Source organism: Cydia pomonella, chromosome 19, assembly GCF_033807575.1.
Source record: "Cydia pomonella isolate Wapato2018A chromosome 19, ilCydPomo1, whole genome shotgun sequence".
In the NCBI taxonomy this organism is placed as follows: domain Eukaryota; kingdom Metazoa; phylum Arthropoda; class Insecta; order Lepidoptera; family Tortricidae; genus Cydia; species Cydia pomonella.
The window spans coordinates 15,226,410-15,246,874 of record NC_084721.1 but is presented as its reverse complement, the minus strand read 5'-3'; the positions used below and the strand labels follow the sequence as shown (position 1 = coordinate 15,246,874).

At 40.0% G+C, this 20,465-nt stretch overlaps 3 protein-coding genes across 3 annotated transcripts in view; 2 read left to right on the top strand and 1 right to left on the bottom strand.

Moving 5' to 3' along the window:
- Positions 1-7: 7 nt before the first annotated feature.
- Positions 8-1,848, top strand: LOC133528314 (uncharacterized). The gene has a single exon (XM_061865657.1). The coding sequence runs from the start codon at positions 290-292 to the stop codon at positions 956-958; it is 669 nt and encodes a 222-aa protein (XP_061721641.1). The 5' UTR covers positions 8-289; the 3' UTR covers positions 959-1,848.
- A 10,328-nt stretch (positions 1,849-12,176) lies between these two features.
- LOC133528315 (DNA repair protein XRCC4-like) lies at positions 12,177-13,633 on the top strand. The gene has a single exon (XM_061865658.1). It carries the CDS (start codon positions 12,278-12,280, stop codon positions 12,908-12,910), a length of 633 nt encoding a protein of 210 aa, XP_061721642.1. The 5' UTR covers positions 12,177-12,277; the 3' UTR covers positions 12,911-13,633.
- Positions 13,634-14,737: 1,104 nt separating this feature from the next.
- LOC133528291 (bifunctional glutamate/proline--tRNA ligase) overlaps positions 14,738-20,465 on the bottom strand; it is a 112,176-nt gene continuing 106,448 nt past the window's right edge. The window contains exons 28-31 of the mRNA XM_061865622.1: positions 19,599-19,840; positions 16,960-17,120; positions 16,140-16,283; positions 14,738-14,967 (exon numbers count right to left, since the gene is read on the bottom strand). Of these exons, the coding sequence (XP_061721606.1) occupies positions 14,802-14,967; positions 16,140-16,283; positions 16,960-17,120; positions 19,599-19,840 (713 nt within the window). The 3' untranslated portion in view covers positions 14,738-14,801. The remainder of the gene's footprint in view (positions 14,968-16,139; positions 16,284-16,959; positions 17,121-19,598; positions 19,841-20,465) is intronic.

The window sequence follows — 20,465 nt, the reverse complement described above, 5'->3', positions numbered from 1 at the left end:
TCTGGCAAACACAACTTTTCAGTTAGTCTCAAAGTTGGTCATAAATTCATAATCATAAACCATGAAGTATAAAAACACATAAAAGTTATATTTCATTGACGGCATCAAAGGCAAAGAACAAACTATGAACAAACTATCAAAAGTATGACAGTTTGGCTCTGTCATTTTCTTGATGTCTATAAATAATAATTATAAAAATGTGTTTTAAAATCATGCGAATAAAATAAACATACCTACACCAAAAAATATCCAATACAAAAACCGGACCCACATATACTACAACAAGTCAATGGATTTAGACGATGCTATTACTATAACGCCATTAGAAATCGATGGTAGAAGATGGTATGTCATGATCGGTTGGCTGGAAAATTCATTCAAACTAAATCTATATCATTCAGATGTTGTATGGAAAGGCAAATTTTCGTACAACAGATTAGCGACCTTTAGTAGAAATTTTAACATGACCGAGAATGACTATTATACCAGCATAAAACGATGTTTATCTGAAAAGAGAAAAGATTACCACTATGAACTTAAGGATGGGTTTTTCTATTGGAAACAAAAAATTCCAAACGGTGTAACTCAAAGTAAACGAGATATGACGATAATTCGAGGATTTATGCCAGTTGAATTGGACACCTCTTCAAGCAACGCTCGCCCAGATTTGATAGAAGTTCTTTTGACTTTAAATAAACAATTAAAATATAAATTAAATAAACTGAAAACTGAGTATGAAACAATTAAATCAGACTATAAAACGTGCTTAAAAGACACTCAAGAATTTTTCAATTTAAAAATTGAGATGGAGAAAGCACTTTGTGGCAGGTTTTTAAACACGATTCGTGCTAAAAAATCTGAATTGGGCTCTTTCAATACTTCAAACACAGTGTGCGCTGACACCAAACTATTTATTAATCGTTTGAGCAAGATATATCCAGACAAGATTAAGGAGTGATTCAAAAAAGCATTAGGTGATTTAAGCATATTGTACAATCGGCATCCAAAAATCTAACCACGTCCTCACCAGTAAAGCGCCAATTACATGCACACTTCCCGATATCGGGCCCGAAATTAGTCCCGATGTTGGGCCTGATAAGAATTTACACGGAATATCAGCAAATCGTTAACAATATTTGGAATGTAAAAAATACTATGTCACTAATTGCTAAAAATGTTTAATGTTTGATATTTTTGCATATGAACCATTTTTTTACATTTCATATATTGTTAACGATGTGCTGATATTTGATGACACGGAAAAATACTCTTGCCTGGGCCCGATTTCGGGCCTGATAAAGTGTGGATGTAATTGGCACTGTCCACGTTTTCAATCCGAGAGCGATGTTTTTTGCACAAAATCTTGCATTAGTGTTCATGTAATACATTATCACAGGGTCATTCTTCAACTCGAGAAGCTCACAAAAGGCGCACTGGAGTTTTAAAATAAAAACCCAGCCAAAAAATTACAGTATGGACACTAATGGGCCTTTTTGAGCAAAAATATAATTCTACAGTTTACCTGATAAGTCGAAATGGGTAAAGTCAATCAACATGACTTTAAAATGTACCTATTCATAATCGAGACACAGAAACTGTAGTTTGCTATAACATGGACTTTTTGCTGTATTTTGTAACAGGTATTGTTTCAAAGTTTTTTTTAAATGTCTAATAAAGAATTCTTTATTAAGGTGGTTCGACTAGGTTACCCAAAGCTTAAACCTCACTAGATGGCGCCACAATTGCAAATTTTGAGTTTTAATTTTTTTGTGGAGTAGTCTTGGTATTTCTATACTGTAAATTATGTTTAGCGCAATCTTTAAATAAATATTGAACTATTACAACAAACATTGAACACTTCATTGTACAAAAACTACCCCTTAATGTCGACAGAATGTTTCTTGACTCTATTTCTAAGTATCACTCACACATTCAAACAGTCTTACTGGGATCCTTGTAGTAGACAATTTGGCACAGCGTGAGTAGGCTTCAATAGCGTTGCGGTATGTACGTGGAAATACATACAAGAGGATGTGGGTTCGAGACTCATTAATTTTTTTTTTGTTATCATTATTATCAAGTACCTATTATTAATAAATTATTTTATGAGAAATATGAGCGTTTTCCATAAAAATATTAAAAATCTGATTCTCACACATCATGATATTTTTGGGTTCTTCCAACTCAGAATCACTAGCATAATCAATCCTCGTGCTAAAAAAAACCCGAAAATTTGTATTGAAATTTTAGTTTTACATTGAAATTTCTTTCACACTAAAATGTGACGTAATAGTATGGATATTTTAGGATATCTTTTTTTAATGCTAGGGTGGAGAAGATTCTAAGTAGAATGAACCTAAGAAAGTCCAAATTTGTAAGTCAGATTTTACGGTATTTTTTTCAAAAAAAAAAACGCTGTTTTGTTCTAAAATTAAAGCAATCCCTTACTGCCCAGCCTTTAAAAAAGTAGGTACTATTTTACAGTAGAATTAAAACATTTTTTTACGATATATTTAATTAAATTACAGTGAGTTACAAAATTGCATGGCCTTCTATTTATAACCATTATAAAAAGAAATGAGATATTTACCATGTTTGTTTATATTATTGATTTCCCGATATTTTGACACAACTAGAAGTTTCACACAATGCCTAGAGATAGAAAATTATTTATTTATTTTATTTATTGTCAATTTCATTCAACGGATCACATCATATCCAATTTATGTGTTTATGTATTGCATTGTTTTCTACTTAGTTGGTTATTAAATTCTGTTCCTGCAATAATCTTTATCTACATTAAATATACCAACGAAAGTTTAATAAAGTATATATTAAAATGAAGTACACAAAATCAGGAATTACATATGACAATATCATTCAAAATCGCCTCCTCTGGCTTTGACACAGGCCCTCAAACGACGAGGCCAGTCATCAATAGCGGCACCCACGATTGTCATGTCTAATTCCGTCACTGTCTTAACTATGGCCCGCTTGAGGGAGTTAAGATTTGTGTGGGGTTTAGCACAGGCTTTCTCCTCAATAACCTGCTATATGGCATAATCCAGGGGTTTAAGGTCCGGGCTGGAGGACGGCCAGTCTTCGTGGGCAATAAAGTCAATTTTGTTCCTTCGAACTTCGAAACCAGGCTTGAGTTGTTTTTGCCTTATGTGCAGGAGCTGAGTCCTGTTCAAAGATCCATGGCTGGTTTTGAAATAGGGTGTGGCTTAAGGGCTTCACTATTTTCACACTTTTTTCACAGAAATGAATCTGTGTTAGCCCTGAGTATGACACACCCAAAATCATGTTTGGCGGGTGCTCACATTTGTGCAACGCAATAGGGTTGTTTCCATCTACAAATCTTAGGGCATAATTGTATCCCAAAAAATTGTTTTGGATTATAAAAACATGTTAAACTACTTTTAGGGGACCTTTAATGACCATATTTTTGTAAATATTGAATTTAAAATATCTTTTGGCACACGTCACGTGACCAAACTCGAAACGTCATTGAAGATTCTGATGACGTCACAACTCTCGGATTGACACTGTTGACAGTTAGGCGATTAACAACAAATGACAAATATCAGTTGACAGTTCGTATCTTCTACGTGTGTATGTAGTAGATAAGATTTATTTCACAGATATTACATAATTATAACAATAAACTATAAATAAACTTAATAATAATAAAAAAGGCTACAAATAAACTTAAAGTAAATAAAAAACGTCTCCCAAGTCGCTGCCGATGGGCAGTGTGCCCAGAAGGCTGGCCGCATTGCCACGTTGGATGGCAATGCTTATCCTTTGAGCAAAATACTGGCCAGCCCTCTGGTCACCTGTGGCATCTATAAGGCGCGACGCTAGGTCCTTGTAGAGCCGACGCGCGCTTGGCCCCCACGGCCCCAGCGTTTCGACCCCAAACGCCTCGAAAATGTAGCTACTGACGAGGGTGGCGTATTTTCGGCGTTTGAGGTCTTCGGCCGCGGACGCGGCACGACCAGCACCACTGCTGGTACCCGGAAGGTGGGACGGCGCGAGAGTGTCAACGCATGTGGCATCCCAAACTAGAGGCCGTCCCAACTTCCAAGGCACCAGAGTCATACCGTCGGGCCTCTTGCCATCGTCCCTTGCCAAACCGACGGGCTCCAGTATGGCCGGAACTTTGACACTGACAAAGGCCCTTCGGATGACATCGTTGATACTGGCGTGTCGGGGTATGCGGCCGGCGCTTCTGCCACAAGAGAGTCCATGGTGACCATAACTATCCACCATGGCACCACAACGGCAGCGATGGGGAACGTTCGTTATAGTCCCTAAACGCAAACAAGCTGCCAGTCGAAAAGTGGAGTTGTCGATTAGGGTGCCTATGGATGGTGAAGGTAGAGCTTGCAACCACAGTCCCGACTCCCACTCCGCAGTGGCAAGAAGACGAGCTCGATCTGCCGTACCAGTTGACGTATCAACAAGACTATTCCGTACTAGGCGGCAGAGCGGCTCGTCCCACTGCCTCTGCGAGCAGGGATTGGAAGGTGGATCTGTGTTGCCACAGGTTAGTGACCAAACATTCCTGGCCTCGGTGCAATGTGCTGCCTCTATGGCCCCAAGAGAAGGGGTTAAAATGCTGTCAATTAGGTTTTGAGCACTATGCACCGAGGACAAGAAGGCTGGCAGCGAGACACTAGAAATTTTGCGGATACCCAGGCCACCGTGCCGGATAGGTAGAGTAGCCTGGGTCCAAGACCTTTCTTCGAAACGTATATTGAGGACTGATGACAAAGTGTCCTCAATTAGCGAATCTAGTTTAAGGAGTAGGCTGGGATGCTTCCAGAGGTGACTGCAGCGGAGAACGTAGGTGAATTTGGGTACAAAAAGGCAGTGACGAATGATGGAATAGGCGGTATGCATGTTGATTTTCAAAAGACGTTCCGAAACAGAACTGAAATTTTGAATTTTGTCATTGACATATTCGTCGAAGGATTGGTCTAAAATAGGGCAGCCGAGGAGGTGAAGCTCATTTTCGCTGGTAATTTTGATTCCGGGAGCTATCGAGGCAAAGTTATCCGCTATGCTTTGACAGTCAAGAGACGAGTTCGAGATAAATAGTTCGCATTTAGAGAAGTTTAAAGTTAAGCCAATAGTTTTTAGGTCGGATGTTAGTTTCTGTAAGTCGGCTAAAACGGTGCAGGCATCACCTCCAAGGGTTCCGTCGTCGAGGTACCAGATATTTAATTTAGAATTTAATTTTTTTATGATAGGATGGATGGCGAGGCTGAAAATGGCTGGGCCTAGGGGATCGCCCTGCTGACAACCAACAGAGGAGGCCAAAAGATTTGTTTTATATAAAAGTTTAGTAGGTGAACTGTAACATTGCCACAAGAAATTGTATGTTTCGGGAATTTTTTCTTTGATTTGGGTCAGCAGGGCGCCTCGGTCCACGGAATTGAAAGCATTTGTTACATCCACCTTCAGCAACACCTCGCCCGCCCGATGCTCCACGTAAGTACGCACGGCGTGGACGGCGGCTTCACAACCGCTTTTGGACCCAAAACCCAGTTGAATAGGACTAAATTCATTACCCAATTTTGCAAGGATGGCACGGCAAGCTAATTTTGCAGTGAGACGCCGAAAAGTGGATCCAACAGCGATTGGACGTATGCCGCCGTCTTTTTTTTGTAGGGCGCAAAGGTTGGCACCGTAAAGAATGTCGATAACGTCTGTGGGTACTTCTCCTCGCAACATAAGGTTTACGAGTGACGTAAGCTGTAAAAGGAGCTCGTCACGCGTTCCGTTGCAGTCGCTACTTAACACGTCTTTTAGATGTTGTGGCGTGAGGCCGTCTAGACCGCCAGCTGAGCCATTCGGGAACGACATGACGGCTCCTAGGACGTCTTCTGCTGTAGCCTTAAGCGGTAAGTCACTGGGTTGGGGAGGGTCAGGCAAGGCGAAGCTGGCTGCTGGAGGAGGATGTTTATTAGCTAGGGCTGAAAGTGTATCTGTGCTGTTAGATGCTACTACGTCGTTGGAAAAAATGATGCGAGCGGCTCCCCTGATGTCACCGTCGGCTACCTTGCTCTCTACTATTTTAGAAATGTTCCAACTGCTTGTGTATTCACGAGTAGTTTGATGTATAGGAGAATCATGACAGCAGTTTTCCTTAATTTTGGTGGTAAGAGATTTATGAGAGTGGTCATTGACATTAACGTGAAGAACTTTGAATGAAAATGTCAAAAGCTCTTCCCAGGCGTGTTTTGTATTTTCACTGACTGTGGCTTTTATGGTTTCAGTGAGGCGTTTGGAAAATGCGACGCGAGCGCCTCTGGGTATACGTTTAACGGTTGGGAGGGTACTTTTGAGGTTACTAAGAGTCTGCCAAAAAGGTGGGTCGGAGGGTGAGGATTGTGGTTGTGAGTTACGTGTCGATGGAGGAAAGGATGTAACAGGGGCCGAACAAGATACCTGGGGTTTGTGTTTTTTTGCGATGTGGATGTTTAAGCCTTTGGAACCTTTGAAATAACGGAGTTGGGGACATTGAGGGCATCGTACATCTATATCCAACGACGCAGTGGGGGCGACAGCATTGGTTGCGGATAGGGACATGCAATATGAATTTACTCTAAAACTACTTAATTAATACAATTAAAATAAAATAAAAAGGATATAAAATAAACTGTAGTTATGTGTCAAACCATAAACTGTGACGTCACACAATTTTCAAAGAGCGTTTTGGGCGTGAAAGCATCTGTCAAAATATATTTTGTTAATTTAACATATTTAAAGCCGTTTTTAGTATAAAAGCTGAATTTTAAGGCAACTTTTAGTTAATATAGAAAGTAATACAAGCGTTTCAAAAAATTGGAATACGATTCTCTTTTAGGCCCCAATTCATTATAGATACGACGAGATAAGCGTTATGTGTGGTATATAATTATAGCTCACAAATCCACCACATTATGTCATTTTTTATTTTTTCGGTAGCATTTGTTTTAACGGAAATAAAGAGGTTGCAAATCGAGTAACAGAACTTCAGAACAGATATCATTTGATATTTACCAGTCGCTTTTTGGTGAAGGAAAACATCGTGAGGAAACTGGACTAATCCCAACAAGGCTTAGTTTTACCCTCTGGGTTGGAAGGCCAGATGGCAGTGGCTTTCGTAAAAACTAGTGCCTACGCCAAATCTTGGGATTAGTTGTCAAAGCGGACCGCAAGCTCCATTGAGCCGTGGCAATATGCTGGGACAACGCTAGGAAGAAAGAAAGAAATCGAGTAACAGAACTTAGTAACCAATTAGGTATAATAGTTATGATGTAAATGTCCATATCATGTTGGAGTCATATATGTATTAGCCAACTAATTATTCAAGATCAATACACTTAGCTCCCTTAGGTATTCGCCTAAGTACAATCTCGGGCAAAATTGAGTTTTAGAAAAGTGAACTAGTTTCTAGGTCATATTTTCTATGAATTGGTCATTTTTGTAGATTCCAATTACAGTTACACTTTTCCTGGTTTTTCGCAGACCAGAATATCGATGATTTTTGTAACTTGATTTAGACGTTGCTATCATTTTCAATCCAAAAACAAATAAAATCACAATTCAGAACATGCGGCAGCGTTGTTTTCTATCAAGTACCTCAAGCACCAGGGCGGCTACCGGGAAAATCGAAATTCGTCAATTTCGGGCATTTTTCTCTGTCACTCTAATTACGTCTTAGTGAGAGTAAAAGAGAAAGATCCCCGCAATTTGCGAATTTAGGTTTTCGCGGTAGGCCCCCAGGTCCTGTCAAGTTTCAGCAGTGTTGCCAGGTGAGCGGAAGAGAATTATCGTACTTGAGTGTCAATATTATTGTACCGTTGAAAAAAATATCGTACGCCAATCAAAAAGGCAGCCCCTAAAAATGTCTAGCAAAATAAGCTTATATTTCCAATTAATAATAAAAAAAGACAATTTTCGTCTAAATTGCGCAAAAAATCTGTTTATGTTTGTGTATTTTTGGGATAGACTCAAACGGTATACAGGAAATTGTGACATTTTAAACTTTAAACTTACACCAAGGAGCCGAACACCCAAAAGATACTAATTTTAGCCTATTTCTGAGAGAAAGTGTCATATTTTGCTTCAAATTACTAGACTTTTAAGGTGGCATCATCCAAGGGCTGAAATTATAGTACTTTAGTGTACGATAATGCTCTTCAAATTATCTTACATGTACGACAATTATCGTACGCCTGGTCACACTGAGTGTCAGTGTCGACAGAGTCAGCTAAAAACGCGTCAAACATCGCAACGTCGCGCCGATGGCCGTGCGAGGCATGGAGTGGCAACGCCGCAATGTATTTGTACACGACATTTGTCACACACACATGAGTAAAATTTATAAAAATATAACGTTGATTATTGCATGATTTCTGTATGAAACAAAGTTTTTCTATTAATTTAGCGCAAATGAATATTCGAAAGTAGATAGATGCGCAACTATTTATATAATAATATTGTGTAATTAATTAATAAATAGCGATTGTTTTTTGTATGAAAATCGAACCACCTTAACACATGTTTTTTTTTATATTTTGTGAATATTACAGTATGGTGCTGGCACTGGAGCATAAGCAGATGTTGTGCAGTGCAGTCGTTTTTCCTACGCTTGTATCCTACGCCCAAAAAGGATCATATATATTTTTCACCACACCAACTGGTAAAAGCCCTCTTGATTGTTAAAAAATTAACGAGAAAGTTGCATTTTATCCACAAGTAATCAGATGCAAATTTTGAGTCGTTTCCTTATGTTGGTAGAATTGACTTTTAGATGATGATTTATATAACGTTCATTTGGATTTAATTGGGTTCGATTTTTTTAGAATTTCATACCTAGTTAGTATGCCTCGTGCCTTAAAACCGTCGCAACGCTCAATATTCCACTTCTCGAACCATTTTTAGGGTTCCGTAGTCACATGGCAAAAAAAGGAACTCTTATGGGTTCGTCATGTCTGTCTGTCTGTCCGTCCGTGTCACAGCAACTTTTTTCCGACACTATAAGAACTATACTGTTGAAACTTGGTAGGTAGATGTATTCTGTGAACCGCATTAAGATTTTCACGCAAAAATAGGAAAAAAACAATGAATTTTGGGGGTTCCCCATACTTAGAACTGAAACACAGATATTTTTTTTTAATCAAACCCGAGGAAAGGACTTCAAAAATTATATTGAGGTTTCTAATATAATTTTTTCTTTGCGCGAGAGACACTTCTAAAGTGGTAAAATCATAGTAAAATGTGTGTCCCCCTCCCCCCTATAACTTCGAACATAAGAGAATGATAAAACTAAAAAAAATATATGATGTACATTACCATGCAAACTTCCACCGAAAATTGGTTTGAATGAGATCTAGTAAGTAGTTTCTTTTAATACGTCGTAAAATTTAAACAATTTTTTCTTCATCAAACCCATACGTGAGATGGATAGGTCTTCAAAAATGATATTGAGGTTTCTAATATCATTTTTTTTCTAAACTGAATAGTTTGCGCGAGAGACACTTCCAAAGTGGTAAAATTTGTGCCCCCCCCCCCCCCCTGTAACTTCTAAAATAAGATAATGATAAAAAAATATATATGATGTACATTACCATGCAAACTTCCACCGAAAATTGGTTTGAATGAGATCTAGTAAGTAGTTTTTAGGCCCAAAGGGTAAAACGGGACCCTATTACTAAGACTCCGCTGTCCGTCCGTCCGTCTGTCACCAAGCTGTATCTCATGAACCGTGATAGCTAGACAGTTGAAATTTTCACAGATGTGTTTCTGTTGCTGCTATAACAACAAATACTAAAAAGTACGGAACCCTCGGTGGGCGAGTCCGACTCGCACTTGTCCGGTTTTATTTTCAATACGTCATAAATGGTACGGAACCCCCTTCGTGGGCGAGTCCGACTCGCACTTGGCCGCTTTTTACATTTTCATTAGAATCTATCGCTTTTTTTTCCAAAAAATACTTAAGAATATATACATACAAAAGCTTCGCCAAACTGAAGACAGTTTGTTGGCGAATAGTGCGCATCTTAAACGCGGCGGCTGCCATCATTGCAAGGAAGGTAGTAGGATCCTCCATCCGCATACTCTCCGACAGTAGAGCAGTCTTAATGGCTCTAAATAGCCATATAATTACATCCAAACTTATACACGAATGCCACGAACGACTAATGGAGGTATGTCATAATAATAATAAGATCACTTTACAATGGATCAAGGGACACAGTGGATCCCGGGGTAACGATGCTGCGGACGAGCTTGCCAGGCAAGGATCGGGTGCGGGGGCGATTGGTCCGGAACCGATTCTTCCGATACCGTTTAGCAAGGTACGCTCAATGCTGCTGGCACGTACAGGGAAACTACACACAGAACACTGGCTGAATCAGACTGGATGCAGACAGGCAAAAGAAGCCATGCCTGGCATCAACGGAAAGCTCACAAGGGCGCTCCTTCAACTAGGGAAGGTCCGACTGAGTATGGTAACCAGTGTCATAACAGGTCATGGACTATTTAACAAACATCTTTTCATAACAGGTGTCACAGACAGTCCCTTATGCCGAGGATGCATGGAGACAGAAGAAACAGCCTCTCACGTGGTGCTGGAATGCAGCGGAGTGGCCCCATACAGGGCAAAACATCTCGGATCCCCGAGAGACCTCCCTGAGGTCCTACTCAACATCAAAGGTTTGATAGGATTCCTCGAGGAGTTGGGCTGGCAAGAGTAGCCAACCCTCCACCCCCCCTTGTCACGCAAAATAGGCGCCAGTCGTCGAGTTGCGGAAAATCGCCCGAACTACAATACAATAGTGCGCTCTCAATTATTATTATAATTAATACTCTTGCTCGGGTAATTCATCATGTTGGCTGACTTTTAACTCTTTTAAGTGATAATTAGAATGATAAATGTTTAATGTCAAGCATTTGCGTTCGATTTGTAGTGTTTTATAAGTAGTAGGTTTTTTCTACGTGTTGTGTTTCACTCGGTAGCAAAGTTTGTTTAACCGTGGTTTAATCCTCAGGCCTTGAAACCATCATAACGCTTAAAATTCCACTTTTTAAACCACTTGACTTGCTACACTTATGGTTCAATTTTGGAATCTTTCGCTAGCTCTATAATCACTATCAGCACGAAGGGTTAAACAATTTTGGCTCATTGTAAAACAAATAACTATTATTAAGTATACTGCTACGTTCGGCGATCCAGAATATTACTACTAGCTTCAGTCCGCGACTTCATCTGCTTGGAACGACGAGGACGTAAGTGCGTCGAAGATACTTCCTTTGCTCATTTTTATGTTCGGCCCCTACCGGAAAAATCGAAGTTCGTCAATTGCGAGCATTTTTCTCTCTCACTCTAATTACGTCTTTATAAGAGTAAAAGAGAAAGATCCCCGCAATTTGCGAATTTCGGTTTTCGCGGTAGGCCCCCTGTATCTATAAAAAGCTCTATTATCGCGAAACAGTTCAACAACTTGTGTTTCATTCTACCTGTGACTCCATCTCACTCTGTTGTGTAAGTGGTTTGTCAGAAGAGGCGGTGCTCGCCTACGAATACGGGATGGCGTACGACTCGCCTGCGAACCTATACACCTCCATACACTTTGCGGTAACTCTGATTATCAAAAGTTGTTCTAATGTAAGGTTAATGTTGATTGATACATGGCCTCCCCGTTAACTGCCTCTACAAACGTCACGATAATCGCAGGCGATGTGCAATACATAGCCGTCAACATAGAGGTACAATAAGTATAGAGATGAAATGGTAGAGCCGGCAGATGACCGAACGAGATGCTCTTATGGAACTTCAGTAGGAGTAGCAGAGAAAACGCTATGATTGTTTGTCCCTGCCACAGTCATTTTTTTTTATTCCCTACCGTAAATATTAGTATGGCTTTTGGTGGGCAATAAATAACCCGACCGAATTACGTAGGTTGTTTTTGGTTGTCAGAAATGTTAAAACGTGTTTTTAATTAGGCGCATTGCGTATGTTCTGGCTCTTATGGGCGAGGCGTATAGCACATCTAGTTGATCCTACCATCTATGGCCGGCAATTATCAAAAATCGATGCCATCTGTACAAACCTTTGTATTTTGTTTGAGTTGATTGCCTAGTTGCCAATGCTCGTAATAAAAAAAAAAAAACAACGTCACTTAAAACTTCACTGTTAATAGTGTCAATACTGTCAATCTCAAAATCACATGCAAATACAAATTTTACATAATAATAGAACCACTAAAATGTCATAAAAATGGATCTAAATGAACAAAATAGTACATTCGTAACAAAATTTAACATAAATGGTCGCAGTATTTACATAAAAGTCTCGTGGAAAGATAATGAAACCGACGTATTTCGCTTAAAACTGTACGAAGGAGAACGCACTTGGTCGGGGCGGTTTTCTGTCGAGTTTGCTGAGAAATACAGGGAGTGTTTTGACGAAACTAAACCAGAATACTTGAAAAATGTTGAACTGAGTTTAAAAGGCGACAGTGATGATTTTACATACGCTTTTAATGAGACCGGCGATGATGAGGCATCGTTCATTTGGAAGAAGAAATTCGTAGGTTCTACTGCAACTAGAGTCCATGGATCGGTATCCTTGAAACTGGATGCTCCTGAATCCAAAGACGTTTTGATAGATTTCTTATTGGATGAAAATAAGAGTTTACAGCAAGCCATCTCAGATTTTAATGACAGGACCAACATATTGACCGGAGAGCTAGACAAATGCAAGCAGGAAATGGAGAAATACGTAGACATCAAGACCACTTTAGAGTCTGTGTTGTATGGGAAGTTTGTTCAGATATTGAATACTAAGAAAAGGAGAATTGAGCTACTTGAAGAAAATATACAAAAGTTCATTCAAGAAAAGAAAGTTTAAACTGTAAAGAAGTTTAAATTACTATTATCTGTGATCTCTTTAACTATAAACTAAATGTGAGTTCCTAGAAAAAAACTGGAGGGTCCCACAGTCATAAATATGCCTGTATTTATTTAAATTTTAGTAACAAATTCTAAATTACTAACCTACATTTGTACCCTCCTACGCCCAGCCATAGAAATGAAAAATCCAAAATTTGCCACTAAAAATTTGATACTATAATAGTGTAGGAAATAGACTTGATTTTGCTTTGTTTGAAAACGGAATGAAACAAAGCAAACTAAGTCTGTTTCAATAGGGGATATCATGCAGAGCTCTGTGTAGAAAGTGCCACTACCACATTCTGAGGGTTTACCATAAAACACGACAATCTAAATTTCGTTATTTGCCTCTCTATCACTCTTGCATATTCAAGCAATAAAGAGGCCAGATAATGAAATTTCGATTTTCGTGTTTCACGGTAGGCCTCTGTAAACAAACCGCTTTGATGCATCAATGTCATAGTAAAACTTCTCAAAAAACTGTTTAAGGCATAGTATGTATAAGATACTCAATGGTTTATGTGATGTGATAGTGCTGCTCTCTGACCACAGAACATTGCAGTAATACTCCCTATTGAATATGAGTTAAATTTCATTTAACTGAATAAGAGGCCTTAGGAGGGTATAGATTATTGTAATTTTTTACTCTTCAGTTTAGGAATAATAAACGGATTTTTTGGTATTGAGATCTATGATTTGTTGAAAGTGTATCCTTATGTGGCGGCTGCTATACATGAACTGAGGCAAATAGGAATGATTTTTATGAAACACCTATTCCCATCTGTGCCAAATGGACATACATCTGGTTGATTAGTAATATTCATCAATAACAATGTAATAAAAAAATTGTGTGTCATTAACTACTAATATGTGCCTGTCAACATTGATCATTGAAAATGTGACCTTGGCATTTAAGACAATAGTTTTAAATTCCCACGCATGGAGGATGGATTTGTCTAAGCATATGAGGGGTTAAGGAACATTTTGATTATGAGCAAATAATAAACTATCTGGTAATAAAAATAAAATATTTTCTAGCTATTTCTACTAGTCTCTGTAGTCTCTTTCACATTATCTACTCAACAAAGAATTTTGCTGCTGCAATTAGTGTAACTTGTAATTAACCATACTTTGCATGAGGTCTTTGACCCCCTCTTGCAATGAATGTGTTTAACTAGTAGTTCTGCGAGTTGTAGGCAGTAGACCTTAAAAACCCCCATGGCTCCATCATTTTGAAAATTGGAAAGTAGATAATGCATATTTGAACGTAATGACAATGACAGCTGTGGTATGACAGCCTTACATCTAACTCCTTGACAGATTGTAACCTGCCATAAAAATTCTGTTCCACTGAAAGATCAGTTGTGGCTCAAACTAGAGCAAAATCGAACCTTTGATTAGGCAAAAAATACAGTTTCAGTCAGACGCATATTATTCCTTTATTTCAAAAATTGTAGGGTTGTCTAAGGGAAGTAGAAACACCGGACACCCACCTGTCCAAGCAGGGTTTCGCTGGCAATCTACTGGCAGTAGACAGTCATGGCAGCCTCGTGCCATCTTACTCGCTCATGCTCGTGGTCGCAACCATCAGTTGAGAAGGAAGCTGGCTAAACTGGACTCTGCTGGAAAGAGCTGGAAGTAGCCGCTCAGGATCGCGCTAAATGGAAAATTCTTCTGCGAGTCTGTCCCTAATGAGGGATAACAGGATTACATCATCATAATAAAAGAAAATCTATGATTAAAATATACCTATAAATTCAATTGGGAGTTTCAAAAACAACCATAATAATATTGTCAATAATTTATTAACTGAATATAAAACTTGAACTTAGCACAGAGATGCTTATTGGTTAGTAGCTACGTCCGAAGAGCGTGATCATCTTGGGCTTGTTGTTGCACGCCGGGTGAATGCAGCGGTCGGCGGCGGTCAGCGGGCGCGGCTGCGCGAACGGGATGCAGAGAGACTTGGCGCCCATGGCGGGGGCCTTCACGTCCGTTGTTGAATCGTCATCCGTTCTGTGAAATAAACTTGTTAATAATAGGCCTCTCCCTGGAAGTTTTGTATAGTAATTAATATTCTTCTAGTATTGAACTCTTAACAATATTTTGGTAACTACTGGGAAAAAATCCCACCTTTTACCAGTGGTAACTGCTGGGAAAAAAATCCCAGTAGTTATCACTAAACCGAGTTACTGGTAACTACTGGGAACTTTTTCCCCAGTAGTTACCTGTAGTAAAAGGTGGGAAAAAATTCCCAGTAGTTACCACTGTTAACAACTTGGTGGTAACTAGTGGGATTAACCCAAATTTTTGCTTTCCATCATAGTGGTTTGAAAACAACTAGAAGTCAGACTAGAGTACCCATATTGCCGCTGCTGTGCAGGCTCAGGCAAGCAGAGTTAGCAGAGTACATCGCGAATGTATAGATATTGTATCGCGGTTGTAGCGATTCTGTAGCGCGGTAGTAGCGATGCAGAATCATGCTAACGTATGCGATGGTATATGACCAGCGATCTCGACTGTATCGTGACCTTTATGCAACTGAATAGCTGCAAAAAGTCGCTAACACTAGTACTTCGAATTTGATATCTGACGTAGATTGCACTCCATACATAATGCGGTAATTCTACTTGTCAAAAAATCACGCTTAACGACATAGTAAAATTAAAACGTATGGAGAAATACAGTGCAATTTATTTTCAACTTTCAAACTAGGGAAGCAAGTATTTTTTTATTACGAGTATTTGTCTTTCACACTCAATACCTCCTTGCTTTTACCCAAATCTGTTCAGTAGGTTTCGCATGCTTATACTTGACGCGGCGAATGATGATCCCTATGACAGTTCCTCGAATTCGCTTCTGGATAGACATAATGTACAGAAATAATTGTAGAAATAGGTTTTTACCGTATTTTTATTATGTTATATTTCTAAATAAAAAAAGTGTTTAAGTACCAAAAAGAGTCGAAAAACATTTGACATTGACAGTTACTCCATACAAAAATGAACTGTCATAGGGATCAAGGTTCCCCGGGCCGGGTATAACAAATTTTCACATTTATCGGTTCTCACACTGGCGCCGCATCCGGGTGCCGTGACGGCGTGCAAGCAAGATATCGTGATGCATGTCTGTAGCGCAGTCTCGCTCACACGCCGTGTGAAGACCTACATAATGTTCTGATAGGGTACCTGGCGCTGTCGTTCTTGATGTTGTCCTCGCAGGGCGTGTCCCCGCAGAAGGGCGCGAGCAGGAGGTGCTTGTGGTCGAGCGCCGCCGTGAAGTCCTCCCACCTGCTCACCGCCGACAGCCGCTCGTCGCGCTCCTTCGTGGCCCTGCGGACAACATCCAAATATATGTTTTCCTGACCCTTGCGCTATATTCAGCGAGGTGAAAGTGTAGGTCAAACTGAACAATTTAATTTTTTTTTTTTTTTTTTATATTATAGGACATTATTACACAAATTGACTAAGTCCTACAGTAAAATAAAAAAAAATAAATAAATAAATACATAGAAAACACCCATGACTCAGGAACAAATATCCATGCTCGTCACACAAATACATGCCCTTACCAGGATTTGAACCCGGGACCATCAGCTTCGTAGGCAGGGTCACTACCCACTAGGTCAAACCGGTCGTCATTATGGGATCAATTTCGAGCTCATCCCATAAAGTTGAATATGGTCTACCTAGGGCCAGGCTAAGCTAACTTTTTTACAGCGATTTTAACAGGATAAAGTGTAACAATGTCATTAAAAACGTCATATTTTCATAGCATACACATCCACACTGACAAATGCCATGCAGAGTTGTTACGATTCTACCATTGACTTGACTATAATGCTCACTTAACCAACAACTCATGATGCGTCCTCTCAAGCAGATCGGTCAGATCCTTAGGACCGCTACCAGCTCGCTCTTGACCAGGTCCTTGGCTCCCAGTTCCACGCGGCCACATCCACTACGTAACTGCTGTCAATTTGACTAAGTAGGTGTATTAAATACTAACTTGGCCAACATTTCATGGTGCGTCCTCTCAAGCAGATCGGTTAGATCCTTAGGAGCCGTAGCTCGTTTGAACGTCAGCTTCTCTCCCGTGAGCCTTCGGACCGCTACCAGCTCACCCTTGGCCAGGTCTTTGGGTCCTAGCTCCACGCGGACTGGAACACCCTGATAGGAAAGAATTGGTACAAACGTGAGATGGAATATTTTATGTTTTAGCTGAATTTACAGTAATCCTTAATAAGGATTCTAAGTTCAGTTCAGTAAGGATGTACATGTTAAATACTTCATCAGATTTCGGCGAATCGGCGCAAGGTTAGGTATATGTAGACGTACCTATAACTATAAAGTAACTACCTATTTTGAGGTCTCAATTCTTACGAAGTGGCTAACGGCAAAATAGTACATTTCGATGCTAGTGCGGAAAGTATGTCATTACTTCATGAGTACCGAGATATCGGGACGAGTGAAGAATGACATTTCCGCACGTGTATCGAACGACGTTTTTTAATACAGTTGCGAAAAAAAAAAGAAAAATAACAGGTACTTTTTTATGCATGTTCTATAAGACAGAAACAATTGTAAATATAAAATATTATACCATTGTTACCTAAGTATCGTTATTTACGACTATTTGTGTATCGTATATTTAAATTGTATGAAAACAATATCGAATCCAAAGGCAGGAAACTTAAAACATTCTTGCAGGAAGAAAAAGCGCCTCTGCTTTGAAAGGCGTTTCGGCAGCTATTCCGTTCCATTCAGACAACTTATTAAGAAAGGTTTTTCAGTATTCAATCTTAAAAAATTAACGTGTTATAATGATGAAGAGGTAAGTAATAAAATATGAAATATGCTTATATTTATTATTTTTACATTAACACTAGGTTTTTATGTTGAGTACGACTTAAAGGAAACCAACATTAACACTCATCAATAAGTAGTCATGAATTGGAACAAGTGGAAAGGTAAAAAGCACTAGTTCGCGAAATCCAACTTTCCGCACGCTAAACAGCTACATAAAATAGCACTTTTTGAGCAACTGTATTAAAAAAAGTAGTTCTTATATTAATTTTTTAAACATTCACATAGAAACTAGACCCTAAAAGGTTAAAGTTGGCTTGATAGAAAAAACCGGACAAGTGCTAGTCGGACTCGCCTACAAAGGGTTCAGTACAAATTAAACTATTGTTTCTACAAATTGACAGTTTTCAAAATTTTCCCTGTACTTGTAGTGTAAGACGAAATTACCTGTCAAATTTCATAGTTCTAGGTCAACGGGTAGTCCCTATAAACTTTGATTACCTTGAGAGTGTTGAAATATAGGTTTTTTGCGGCGTATCTTTTTTTACGTTAACTTTTAAATTTGATTTTTTCACAGCTTCAAGGGACTGTAGACCTGAGTATTTGGTTTTAATTTCAACTCGATACCTCCATTCGCTACCGACATAAAGGGTCTTGACAGACAGACAGACGGGAAACAAAGTGATCCTATGTATAATGGGTTCTGTTTTTTCCTTTTGAGGTACGGAACCCTAAAAACACGTAAACATTTCTAATTTTCATTTATTTTAATAGTACCTATATCGTTCGTGACCCTGCGTACCATAGCAGTATAATTTTAGTAGAAAAAAGGTAGTGGTCGTCTGGTAGTGGTATAGATGGTGGTGGTGGTGGTAGTAGGTGGTAGTGGTGGCTAAAGCCGAGAGATCTGACATGCAAAATTTTAAACATAGTAAATGAGAGAAGGTAAAAACCCGCGTGGTGGCCAAATCTGCCGTCGCAAGTTTCGCGCGGCGCGCTATATCTTTTGTTTCCTTCTAATTTCCTGGCTTTACGCCCCTCAAACCAATTTGCATTCATGCATCAACTGGCGTTCCTCAGTAGTGGTGTTTCGCAGGCCACGATAAATTGGATAGAAACTAGAAGTAAACCGGTAACTACCTTACCTTGAGCTCCCAATGGTTAAATTTCCATCCGCGCGGACAGTTATCCCTTTTTTTTTTTCCCAGGAAAAATCTTCGAAAGATTCCCAAGCGCCAGGGGGAAGCGCTGAGGATATGTGAGGTTTCTACTCACTAAAAAACCTGGGGTGTTCATCTCTCTGCCTTTGGGGTGGGGTCACGGGCACGTGGTGTCAATCATCCGCAACCCCACCAGCAGCTGCCCATTACGGCCCATCACCGGGTAAATACTAGCCATTGTTAGGGGCGTGTCCGAACACTTGACACGCCCTCCAGCCCGGGGACCTCTTTCCTATGGATGACAGACGCCCCCGTGTCTGCCACCCGGAGGTCTATGTTAAGGGGGCAAGCGTCTGTCGTGCGCAGCACGCCTGCGTCTCGTTCTACGGCGGCGCATTGGGTCAGCCTCAGCTTGGATTTCCCGTTCGCGCTCTGCCGCCTCCTTTTCGGCCATGACGTGCTCAGAGAAATCCAGCATCGTCTGCCACACCTCTTCGGATAGTTATCCCTGAAGTAACCTTCTAACTTGATGCCAGCGGCAACCAATTCTCAACAAGTTTGTTGCACTCGTCCATCAGTTACTGGCGATCCTCATTGCTGGTGCTAACCGTGATGCCACGGCGCGTCGCACGTTGACTTGGATGTCGACGACGCGGAGAGCAACACCAGTAAACTAGCTTACCTTGAGCTCCCAATGGTTGAACTTCCATCCTGGCGAATAGTTATCCCTGAAATCGCCCTCAGACTTGATACCAGCGGCCACCAGCTCTCCAACCAGTTTGCTACACTCGTCCATCAGCTTCTGACGATCCTCGTTACTGGTGCTGGCTGTGATGCCGCAAGGCACCACGATTACTTGGATGTCGGCTACACGGGGAGGCAGCACCAGACCGCGGTCGTCACCGTGGACCAGGATCATTACACCTGAAAGAACGAAAATAAAATGTTATTAGGGTTTACAAAAATGGGATTTCCTAGTAGGCATAAGGACGCCTGGGGAACAAAATACGTAATTGTGTTACCTATGAGTAAAACAAAAGGCGTGCAACTATTCGGGTAGGGATTGCAATCCGGTCCGGTAATCCGGCCGGATCCGGCACTTTTCAGGAACTACCGGATCCGGTAAAAATCACCGGATCCGGTCAAATAAAAAAAACGCCTAGTACAGCACGCACTGTGCGGTTTAGATGAGGAAAAGGCGACGGATGAGAGGTATGAACTTGAACAGAGCATAAAACGAATGAAAAAGTTTAAATTTAGTTAAATAAAAATATATTTATTATGACGATGACTGGGAACAGAAGTTGCCTTTCATGTTGGTGGCACGATACGACGATTACATAAATACTGTAATAGAAGGAAAAATTAAACGATGGAGATGCCATGGAAGGTATTTGTAATTTATGCTAAAGAGAAGAAAAGAAGTGTCATAATGTTGTGTTAGGAGATTAAAAGTAAACAAATGAGCAGGATTAAGTCGGCGGTACTCAACCGACTAGAGCTGGGCTAATCAATATGTGTCACATGTGTGAATGAATATAAGATTGTA

What these genes read in the sequence shown, in the direction of transcription:
- LOC133528314 (XM_061865657.1), top strand. Translation starts at nt 290, where the DNA reads ATGGATTTAGACGATGCTATTACTATAACGCCATTAGAAATCGATGGT.
- LOC133528315 (XM_061865658.1), top strand. Translation starts at nt 12,278, where the DNA reads ATGGATCTAAATGAACAAAATAGTACATTCGTAACAAAATTTAACATA.